Source organism: Aquila chrysaetos, chromosome 9 (assembly GCF_900496995.4).
Source record: "Aquila chrysaetos chrysaetos chromosome 9, bAquChr1.4, whole genome shotgun sequence".
Classification (NCBI taxonomy): Eukaryota; Metazoa; Chordata; class Aves; order Accipitriformes; family Accipitridae; genus Aquila; species Aquila chrysaetos.
Window position 1 is genome coordinate 5,397,317 of NC_044012.1, and position 12,252 is coordinate 5,409,568.

At 39.0% G+C, this 12,252-nt stretch overlaps 1 protein-coding gene across 2 annotated transcripts in view; it reads right to left on the reverse strand.

Annotated features, from left to right (window-relative positions):
• PLCG2 (phospholipase C gamma 2) overlaps positions 1–12,252 on the reverse strand; it is a 67,456-nt gene that overhangs the window by 13,042 nt on the left and 42,162 nt on the right. For both annotated transcript variants that reach the window (XM_030025587.2, XM_041125885.1), the window contains 9 exons: positions 11,376–11,554; positions 10,331–10,531; positions 8,912–9,031; positions 7,412–7,592; positions 5,994–6,062; positions 4,632–4,741; positions 3,730–3,826; positions 2,753–2,819; positions 2,339–2,496 (listed from right to left, as the gene is read on the reverse strand). In XM_030025587.2, coding sequence (XP_029881447.1) covers positions 2,339–2,496; positions 2,753–2,819; positions 3,730–3,826; positions 4,632–4,741; positions 5,994–6,062; positions 7,412–7,592; positions 8,912–9,031; positions 10,331–10,531; positions 11,376–11,554 — 1,182 coding nt within the window. The remainder of the gene's footprint in view (positions 1–2,338; positions 2,497–2,752; positions 2,820–3,729; positions 3,827–4,631; positions 4,742–5,993; positions 6,063–7,411; positions 7,593–8,911; positions 9,032–10,330; positions 10,532–11,375; positions 11,555–12,252) is intronic.

Below are 12,252 nucleotides of genomic sequence, written 5' to 3' on the forward strand. Positions count from 1 at the left end.
TTAATGTGGCTCTACTCAATTTTAGTTACATTCTCAACTCTATACCTTATATAAATGCAAATGTATGCAGAAAAAATGCAAAGGGTAGTGAAGTGTCTCTCTACTTACTTACAATCCTGAGCAGGACTTAAGTCTTGTTAGTAATTCCCACACAGCTAAATTCAAACCCTATGAGCATCATTCCTGTAGTTTTCTATTTGACCACCAAACCAGTAATGTTATGTATGGAAAATAACATGCAATCTTGTTGTCATCATCAGTAATAAACCCACTATCTACTTCCATGTTTGCAAGCACCTGCTCTGTGGAAGCTGAGCAACAGTCCCTGCAACCAGAGATTGGGAACTACTGAAATCAGTAAGACTTGTCCTGAGTGGAGACATTTGAGCGGGAGGCTTTTCAGACATAAGAAGCAATTACAGGATAAAACATGTTAGAAGAGTCCCGTACTGAACAGCAATTAGCTTTGGTACAAGAGGTTATGAAGCAGCAGCAATTAGGAAGTCTTCCAAAAGAATTCCCTCAACAACACAAACTGAAGAGGAATGAAAATCAGAGCTAGGGAGCCATGGGTTTCCAGAATGTTTCACTGAACCAGAGATGACACAGTGAAGTCTAAGAAAAGCAGAGCAATACAGCATTTAGACTCGAAAATAACCTTGGGAAAAAGCTGTACAAACCTCATTGTACTTAGTGATCCACCAGAGTTTCCCAGACATTGCTCAACAGTAATCAGAGCTCCAAATAGCAAAGGACCACTTCTACATGCCATGAGCTCATCTTTAGACATAACCCTCTAGTGATAACCAAGCAGGAGAAGTAACAATGAACAACCATTCCTAGGAGTATGGCAAGTGTCAGTATTAAACAGAGATGACAAGATACGTGAAGCTTAGTTTTACTTTTTGTGTAAAATGGGCACAGCCCAAAAATGAACTCACAAAAAACCTGTATCATATTGTAGCATAGTGTTGACTCACTATGCTTTTTCCTTCCCCAAAATTCAGCCTGTTAACTGTACTGGCAAAAAGGGCCTCTCCTCATCTTTTTACCCTCCCAATGCAGCAGTCTATCATATGAACCTTCTACTGGCCACACTGTGAGAAAAGCCTCCTGATGGACAGAAATGAGTTTTAAAGCATCTTTGAACACAGAGTGTTTAATACATCTCTAACCGTACAGAGGGAGAAAAAGCTGCCAAGCTCCTGAAGAGCCATTGATGTCCCATAAAAAACATTCCATTTGGAGACACTTCTTCTGGGTCACGTTTCTCTTTTTCTCATTTTTATTTCTAAATGAAAGCCTGGCATAAGAACCGTATCTCTCCTCCCCCAACAATAGGTCAACAGCTCCTGTTGCTTCTTCCCTTGCTGAATTTGCAGTCCTCTGCTTGAGACACCAACTTGCCTGCTATAAATAGGATTATGATGACCCTCAGACCATTTACCACTCCAGATGACAGATAAATAGCATGAGCCAACACGATGCTGAAACACGTTTTCCATCGCTCATATCACCCACTTAACAATAAAAAAGTGAATAAAAGCAACAAAGGAAAGAGTACACTTAAGTATAGTCATTGTAAGGGCTTTTTGGTCATGTCAGAGACTTCTTAAATACTACAAAAGATGAAAGGGAGGTAAAATAATACATCAGAACAGGAGAAGCAAGTCCTGAAGAATGTCTTTAAGGGGCAGTACTCGTAGCGAGATGTAGAAGCTAAACTTAGGCAGAATCTTTTAATCTTTAGGCAAGGATTTTGAAATACTACTATTGAAGATCTGGTAAATCCAGAATGTGCCTATTAGTTACAATATATAAAGCATTAGCCAAACAATTCCCTATCAGTGCCACTGCATTCACTGGAAAGCAGAGTTAGTAAACAGGATTAAGAAGCATTTAGGCAAAGGCAGCTCAAATTCCACATACACTTACTAGTGGATTCACAACTGAACAGAATAGTCCGATATCAGAGTTTCTTCTGCTTAACACTACAACTGAACCAGTGTAACCAGATATAAAATTTTAATGGCATCTACTTTGTACTACTAAGCACATTTCACTGAGGTGCAGGGTGCAAAATAGACAGTACTCTACTGGAAAACTCCTGTTAACATAAATTTACATAAAATGCTAATTTACATACCATTCCCAAAAGAGTTCAGGGAACAAGATTCATAGCATCAATAAAATGAACAGAAAAACAGCAACATGCAAGAGAGTGAAGGACCATGTGTTAGCAAGGTTTAGCAGTGTATGGCAGCTAAAGACAAATCCCACTGTAAATTTATAGCAGTACATTATAAAAAAACAACAACAGATAGATTTTAATCAATACCTCTTCTGTAGTTTTCCAGGTGATTTCACGGATACTTTGGTACCATTCAAAGAGTTCTTCTACTTTATCAGTTGCAAACTCAACAGATGGATCTTCTGGATTCTTAGGTTCCAGAATGAAGACAAAAGGCTTTTTGTGTTTCCCTTGTGGCATTTTCACTGTTAGGCAACACAGTAGCAAGATATTTATACTAAAATCCAACAGTTCTTCTTCTAAGCTGTCATTGTTGATTTATTGCAACAGTTACTATCATAAAGTTTCATCATATTAATGGTATTAGCTATATTAATACAAGTAAGGTGTTTTGGGTTTTGTTTTTTGGTTTTTTTAAAAATAATCTTTCCTGCTAAACATAAGAGTCTACTCAACACAGAAAGCTCAGGAGTCCACATGTAAGTATCAGAAAATACATACCAACATTGTACGTATTGAGTACCAGTATACCGCGACATAGAGAGCCTAATGGATTGTCCTCAATAATCTGAAAAACACAAGTTAAATCTGACTCTAAATCTCCTCTTGAGTAAATATGCACAGGACATTAACAAATAATAAACACGCACCATTAAATCTAACCTCAGTTTCACTGAAAGCATGCCCACTATAATGTTTAAAAGCCTGTTTCCATATCAAGAATTTCTCATTTTGAGAAACACAGGAGGATCTCTACAGTGAGATTAGTCAAAACGAGGAGTGCAGCTTCTGTCCTAACACAAGTGCTCATTTTTCAAGTCTGCTTAAGGCTGCAATGACAGGGGAGGGGGAAATCCAATACATGTGTTTTCCTCCAAAGACTCCTGGAAAATCATTGGAAATGCTTCAGAACAACAAAAGAATTCAATGTTTTATTTTTAAAACTCAAAAATGTCAAAACTGCTTACTATCGAGTTTTGTTTTGTTGAAGACATCTTTGTCCAAGACTCGAGACTAGATTTTTAGACAATTGTGACAAACAGTATAGGGTTAGTTATGCATAAAAACTTAATAATGGAGCGTGAAATGGCTAGTAAGATGTGTTTGGACACATAGTGTTCTTATTTGCAAATATTAAGGCAGTAATTATATAGGCAAACTAGTTAAAAGTTTCAGGCACATTATCGTTTAGCCAAACTATCTGAAAAATCTAAACTGGTATGATTTTCATTAGCAGGAAACCATTATAATCTCATAAAACCCCACCAAATCAACTACCTCCTTAACTAGTTTTCTATAAGGTATGTCCTGAGAAAAACGTTCAGCAGCAGTGAACAGTGAAGAATGCATTCATTTCTCTATTCTGTGTTCTCTCAAACAAACAAGAGCATGCAGAGTCGTAATTCTATAAACCAGACTTCCACTTCCAGTAGGCAGCATCTTCTAGGGAAATGTAGCAGACAAACCTTAACCCTCACCTGGTTTTCAAGCTCAGCAGAGTTATCAGATGACAGGTCTTCAACATAATTAGATGGAAAATAGTGTTGGACTTTTTCTCCATAATCCCCCTTCCACCTGAATTTAAAAAGAAAAGTACATATACAGAAAAAAAAATAGTTGAAGAGCTTCAATAAGTCATTAATGAAGCAATAATCCTCAAGAAATTGGTCATTAGAACCCCATACTAGCTTATATTTTGGCGATAGCCAGCTAGACAAGTGACAAAGTAGCTAAAAGCTCTAACAAAGTGATCATTAACTGTAGTAACAGATGATTTCAGAGGGATTACTGTTACTGTAAACTGCAATTAGTGACTTAAGAGGCTTTTTCCCCCTCCAGCACTAAAAATACTATTATGTGGTTGATTACCCTGCAGAAACTACAGGGAAACATTAGATTCCCAAGCTTTCCAAACAATTTACAAGCCAGCTAAGAAAGAAAACCTCTTATGAAAGGAGACTGTACAGATAACTAAAAAAGGTAGGTTTGATTCCTGAGATGTGCTTAGCAGAGCAAGGAAAGAAACAGAGCAATGATGACAATGGTAATAGATGCATGACTTCTCAGAATACACAAGTGTTCGGTAAAGATGAATGTAGTAAAGGGAAAATACTGGACACACTGGGCTATGGAGGTTCTGCAGGCTGAGGTTATTGCTGTAGGATAGAAAAATGGAAAAGACATGAAAGGAGACTTGAGGATGAGGCGGTTTGGGTTTGTTTTTTTTTAAATACACTGGCATTAAGATTTGTACAGGCACAGTTAATAAGCAGCAATCAGACAATAGGCAAAGTTTTTAAAAACTGCTACTCAAAGCTCAATTTTTTCCTCCATCTAGTAAGTCACCAGAAGTTCTCCTATGAGGAACCTTTGTCCTTACCAGCCTCCAGTTTCCTTTGTGACATTATGAATTAAAGCTCCTCGAGAAAAGCTCAATTCATCACTTCTTTTGGCTCTGTAGTCATACAAGGCTTTCACTGTTCTCTGAGGCTTTAAGAGAAACAGAGCAAAAGGGTCATATCTAGGGGGATGGGTCATAAAATAATCAATAATGCAATCTTAAAAAATAAATAAATAAAAGGAAGTGGGATTGGATCCTTTTTTTGTTGTGTTGTTATGAAGCTTAGAAAACATAATACTAAAGTTCCAGAGTGACATCTATTGGTGGAAGCAAGTGATGCTACTTAACTGCTATTCTTCAAGTACCAGCTTGGAAAAAAGAAAAAAAGAATCTTTCTTTTATGGGTGCTGCAACATAATTACGGGGGGGGGGGGGGGGGGGGGGGGGGAGAAAGAGAAAACCACACAGTGAAAGATCAATCCTTTATCTTCATTACATGTATTCATATGCAGTTGGAGTTTGTAGGCTTAGGTGCCTACAAAGCCTCCACTTCAAAACACATCAGCTATCCTGCTGGTCACATCTCCTTTAGGAAGTCAACCAGTTTTAGCAGGACAAGCGATTTCTTTATCTTGAATTTACCACTACCCAAATTCTTCAGCAGCAATGCAAATTCATTGGCCAAAAAGACTAAAAAGAATTACAGCCAAAAAATTTACAAGCAGGTGAACTTTTATGAGAATTTACAAGTAGGCAGGCCCTAACAAGAATTAGAGATAAGTAGATGTTTGCTGTCCCACTTGTTTTTAAAACATTATATATGTATCTTAAAAGACGACAAACTTTAATAACTCATTAATAAACCAAAAGACGCCATTTTTATATAGAAAGTACATAAATAAACTCTGCACCTATTTGTGCGTGCAGGCCATGTTTGCTAATGGAACTGCAATAGTTTTGTGCACAGATAAGTAACAGTGCTCATAAACACACACACACAGACACGCACACTTGGGGTTTACATGTTGTACTTTCTTTTCATGAAGATTTGGCCTTCTCAAATTGAATCTTCTTATAAGTTATTTAATTTGGGGGCATACCTGCATAAGCACGCATGCCAAATCAAATCGCCTTCACAGACTCAATAACAAAAAGTGTCCACATTCCCGGTATGGATGAATCAATACAGGACTTGCACACAAGAAAATGTGTGGGTACAAATTTTAAAGAGATGCTAGAAAAAAGTCACACCCTTTAAACTCCTGCTGTCCAGTCCCCTATAACTCAAGCAGGCTAATGCTTTCAATTATCCTTTTCATTACTGCTAACAGGAAATCAACAAACAAGTCTCATAATTTTCAGAAGTCTACAGTAAGTGTGAATATCTCTCTTTAAGCATACCACTGTAGGGGTGATTTCACTGGGTTCCACATACATCTTGACATCATAGAGGGAGTTAATATCTTTTTCCTAAAAACAGGAAGAAGAAAAAAACAAATAATGAAGTTACAGGAGTAAAAATTATAAAATTACTTAATGTTAATAGAACATCTATTGCTGAAACCACCTTTCTAACAATACATAGGCAGACAGAAGAGGAGGGAAGCCAGACACCCATGTTATGCTCGTTTCTATAGTTGAACATAGCTGAACACGAGTTTGTTATTTAACCTGTCTATGCCTCAGTTTAATCAACAGTAAAACACAATGAAACAGCAATACCTCACAAAGGTATCTCTTAATCAGTCAAATAGCTTTGAGATTGCGAGTACCCTTCTGTGTGCAGCCAGGGAAGACAATAGCTACACTTATGATTTCTGTGTTACAGTACTTTAGTTCCAGTATTGGTTTCACTATTAGATAAAAATTCTAAAAAAATATACACAGTCATATTTTTAATTTTAGTCTCTCCTTGTGTTCCCATTTGGACCTGGTCCTAGGATACAGAACCTTAGCTACAGGCAACATTATAAAAAATCCTGAGGCCTAAAATGTTTTCAGTCCCTTTTAGTCTTCCCGGAAGAAACAAAAAACCCAGACTTTGATTTCCTCAAACATGCCAGACATGTTTTTCCTGCAGCTTCTAACGGACATATATTTGAAAACAGAAGACAGCATCTCAGGCTTTTCAAAGGCCAGTTACCTCAGCAAAGCTCTCTCGTCACGGAACACATCCATCCAGAAAGTTAGCCTCTATCCTAAGGTAATTATCCAGGCTCCCAGTTTAGTCAATGGACAGAGACAAGTATCTCTTGGGGAGATTTTCTCATGCTTATCTCACAGAGTGAGCCTTCAGAGGTACCTCTCACTTTCTACCACAGAAGGCAGTTGGACACCATCCCTGAGTTGGCTCCAGTACGGTGAAGTGAATGCCACTGCCTGTCCAGAGCGAGAGGCACAGCAGAATATTTCATTTTTTCTGAAAGGCTTAGCAACTGGCATCTGCATGATCATTTTAAGATCTCTGCCCACTCCACCAATAGAAGACAGGGCCAAATGCAGGCGAGGCTATTGTCAAAAACTTGTGTTAGCAGAGCAACAATCCCCCGCTTCACAGAGCAGCTTTTCTAATCAAATCATGAGGAAGTTGATCATGAGTTGACCGGTAATCAAAGATGAAGCTCTTTCCTTCACGTATCTCAAAACCTTCGTGACAGAAGTCAGTATAACCATCTCAGTTTCACAGATAAGAAAACTACCTGCTTAACCTCCCCCAAAGATCATCTACCACCGCCAGAATCAAACCCAGCAGCCCCAGGTCTAGATCTGGGACTCCATCTGCTACAGCAACTGGCACTTGTACAAAGACCATTGCTTACCGTGCTGTAGCGCTCCAGCAGCTCCTCAGTCACCGGGTAACGCAATTTCATTTTCCTGTACAGCGGATGCTTCTCATAGTATGTTACCAGCTCCACTAAACTCTCAAAATAGGCTGAGGTTCCAAGCACAAAATGGCGACCTTCTTGCTGAATTCGGAAGTGCTTCACTTTCCCCTCCGCTCTGTGAAACAAGTGCAGGTGCTGTAAAAGGCATTGGTACTTGCAGTGAGAGCACCAGTGCTGTAAACTGGACCAAAGCTGCTTTGTGCATCTTAATCATGTGAAATAATTTCTCCCTCTTCCAAAACCTCTTTTATTCAAATTGAATTCCAGTTGCCTGATTAAATTCACAAAAAGACATTCTAACTTTTCTGCAATGTAGAGGGCCTTGGGACAAATCCACGTTTTTGCTTAGATAAAATTTCCTTATATTTTTCCCCTGCAGATAGTATGAAGGTGACAGAATACCTAACACAAATGTCTCTGATCAGACTGAGAGTCCCTCTGGAATCCACTGATGATGATCTGCCACTGTCCCTGAGCGATAGACACACTCCCCTCAAAATGAGTAGCTGTCTCTTCCCTATAATCATTTTGATAACTACAGCAATCAATTTTGAAAGAAAAAAAAAAAAATCTCTTGTGCTTGAACACAGCTTTTGTGCTTGCACTGATAACAGTAAAACCATCCACTGACAACCATTCCACCCACAGAAGACCCCTGCATCCTTTTCAAGCTGCTGAAGGTTTGATACTTGTTGTTTTCCCCACTGTGAAACGGTTTTACTGAGATGCTGCAGCACAAGTTACTTCAATATCCACCTTAGTAACAGCAGAAAGCTTCAAACCAAAGTACACAGGGGACTGGGGAATTCTGGACATCTTCAATACACAGTAAAGCATGTAAATAAGAGGAAAACAAGTATTTGTTTTTCCAAAGCAATTTTATATGTTGCAGAAACAGGCATTTTTGGAGAAATGCGATTTGATTTGAAGGCACAATGGAGAACACCACAATTCTATACATTTTATTAATGTTGATGCAAGAACCGCAGTTTCAAAAATATTTTCCCTGGCAAGAAAAGCCAACAATTTCATTTTGACATTTCATTTCGGTCACTTATGTGACAGGGCAGGATTTCGAGGGGATAAGGACCTAGAATGACTGCTGAACCAGCACCAAAGAAAACTTCAAAATAACACCCTGTAGTAAGGAGTGTCAAGGAAGTGAAGAAGGGCCATGCACAGTTCTGTATGGGAACAAAAGGACAGTCAGTGCCCCAATATTCTTTTAAAAACATAAAGGTTTATTCCAGTCACAAATTAACTCTTGTACACATTCTCATACATGGACCTGCTGCACAAATCAACCATGCTAATTACTCAAAGTTCAAAAGCAAGAATTTTATGACTTTAAAAAGACCACAGTATTTTTTAAATAAGAAAAAACAGAACATTGTTGGGCTAGCAGGCAATGTAGTCATATCTGTCTTTTCTTACCTGAAAGTCATGGCAAACGAATCAGGCTCATCTCTCTTTCTAATCAGAAAGGCTCCATCTCGAGGAATTCGCATCAGCATGTCTTCTGCCTCTCCCCGACTCAAGTTGCTATAGTACCAACTATAAGTTAAAAATCAAAATGGACAAAGGATTGCAAAGCTTGTCAAACGTCATTCAGTAAGAATAACAGGCAGCGTTATTAACAACAGAGTTTCAAACATTACAAGAAAAATTATGCATTAGATTTTCCCCATCTTGCCACCTAAGACAGCAGCTTATTACAAAACACTGTAACACAGCACCTTATATTGGATGAAAGCATCAAGAATATATCAGAACACCTTGTCTGTCTGAAATCATAAAACATAAATCTGCATTTCTTCCTGAAACAAAGGCACTGGATCCTGCTTTTAGTCTGCCATTCAGTTTTCAGTAGTTTATTAAGTTTTGGCATAGTAAATTTAAGGAAAAGCCCAAAACACAGACAAAATAAACACACGTGGCATTTGAATTCTTTTATTCAGAGCTTGATTTTATCTTTCACTGTAGGGATGGACCTATCTTGGATCTAATGTGCCTTCAGTGAAGCTGTGGCCACGTATACTGGCAGTACATCTCCACCTTATACAGAAAGGCAGGAAAGCCTAACCCTTAAACTCTACCCTCTCCACTGGCTTCCAAAGTTATCTACAGGTGGTCAGTGACTCCCAGATCCCGGGTAGGGTGGGGGGCGGCAAAAAAAGAAGTTTAAAGTCACAGATCAATATTTCACATGCAAAGGAGATTTACTTTTTCTCACTGCAAAGAAAACAGAACAAAGGGCAGTGATTACAGTGTTCTGTCAGCAAACAAGAGCAAGCTCTGCCCAGGATCTGCATTAGGCAAACACCAGCTGGAAATAAACACCAAGCTATACTACTTCCTATCAGCATGGGGCGAAGTCAGCCTAACCAACTCTGACAGGGGTGAGGTGGAGGGTGGGATTAGGAAAATGTAACTGTTTGGGCTCACTGCCCCTGTAATAGAGTTTCCAGATGGCACAGACCATGACCACTTAGTTGCCAGGCCAAAGCCAACTACTAAATATCTAATCCAACCCACTGGGTGTTATAAAACACTAAGCAGAGACAGAAGGAACTGGCACACTTCCACAGCATTACAGTTCTCACTGATTTTCCTAGTTGCTGCTAGTAAATTGCTTTCCCAGTGACTGCTCTGTGTTGTACCAGGTTCTCACGAAGTCAGTGATCTTACTCAGCATCTTTCAGGGAAGCCTACTCCTATGACAACTGTGGACAAGCAACACTCAGCTGTGCTTCTGAATCCAGGAAATTTTCTATGCAAAAATCCAAGACCATCTAAAACAATGCAAAGGACACTGTCATAACAACCCTGGTGCTTGCCTTCTGCTGTACGTACTCTTTAGTCTCATGAGGGCTGGGATTAGGCACAGCATCAGTCAGACGCAGCTCAAATTCAGCACATCGCAAGTGGGCCTCCTTGTAGTGTTGAATGAGATCATAGATGCTATCAAAAGTGAGGTTGTCTGTCAGGTAGTATTTCACAGTGTCCCCATCACTTGAAGAACGGATCCGGCAATGCTGGACTCTACCTGACCTCCTGAAGAAATGAAGAGGTGCATAAGGAAAAGAAAGGCTTTATAATAGGTCTTCTTTTGAAGTGTTTCCTCACCCATTCCTGGTCAACTACTTGGTGAGCTTGCAAAGAGGCAAAAAATCTGTATCATCTCATAAAACAACCAAAGTAAGAACAAGCAACAAAAATCCCGACAAGTAAGATTACAGGACCAAAAATAATAATTTTCAGCCCACAGTGGTTTAAAATCTGGCATACACTTACTCCCTGTAAAATTTGCTCTGACAGCTCTCTGGGTCAGAAATCCACCTGATACACTATTCCTCATAATGTCCCAACCAGAAGAAAAAGACCCCAGACTACCAAAAAACCAAACATATCCCCCCACGCCCGAAAATTCTTTATTGTTTTCCTTCTAGAGTATCCTTTCATTGAAAAGACCAATTTCTGCTAATAAAGGTACGCTCATGAGACTACCTTTTCGGTGTAGAAACCAGTAATTTATCCCTAAATTAAAAGATCAAATTTTGGCCCACTCATTGAGGAAATAACAAATCCTATATCCTATCCTGCCAGAGCACTAGAAAAGTTTGGGGGGGGGGGGGGGGGGGTCAAACCAGTCAGTCCTCTCTTGACAACTGTAGCACTTTGAATAAAGCCTACTCTGCCAAAATGCACTATGCTACACTGAAGTTTAATTTAGAGAGTAGCCTTTCACAATCCCATCAATAACATTCTAGTAATTATAGCAGTTCTTCACTCTTATTTCCTCTCAGCTATAAACGCATACTTGAAAAATACACACATTTTTGTGCATTGCCATAAACCAAACAAAACCCACATAAAATTTTTATGACAATCACCATACCAGAATGACAAGGTGCAATCATTAGGGAAAGCCTCACTTTCCCTAACTAGGAATGTCCCATCCTTGCCACCCATTTCAGCACAATATTCCTGGAGCAGTTTCTCAGCAGTTGTTCTCCCCTCTTTCATTTTCCCATGGAACCATTTCTCTTTTAAGTGCAGTTCAGTACGTTTCACCTCCTACACCAGAAAATAAGAATTTTTATAGTGCATTTCTAATTTTATGATTTTGAAACAAAGTACTTGTTATTGATATAACAATCTACTATTTCAGGATTTCAGCTCTTCCTAGCCCTGAATTCTGCTTCCATAAGCAAGCCAATCAGGTTTACAGTCACCCTTGACTCTCCTCCCCAGTCAAGCCATTTCTTTGGAGCAGTGATCCACTTCAGCCTTATTCAAATACGTAATCAACAGAAAGTGAACGAATACAGCAATACAAACACTGATTCATATTTTCAAGGCAAAACACAGTACTGCTAATTCACAGTTTCTAATCAGGAATTTCCAGGATTCATCTGTGTTCTTCATTACACATTAATTATTTTACTAATATTAACGTCTAGGTGAATGGGTAAAATGTTCTGTATGTGCAGAGATCTCTGAACCATGCACATACACGTTAGCAATGAAAGAGCGTGCAGGGAAACCCGAAAGGTCAGAACAAGAAACCATGCTGAACATCACTGCTATTGCAACCCTTACTGAGCCTCATGTTTCTGCTTTACCATGCACAACAGCCAAGTAATACATGCTCACCTGTGACAAACACTTGGCAAATGTGAAATGAACAACATGCTCTGTGTAAGAGGTGTGCCGTATTACTAACACAAAAAACCTTAGTTCATCATACTGTCTCATTTGAGAATAGCAATAAT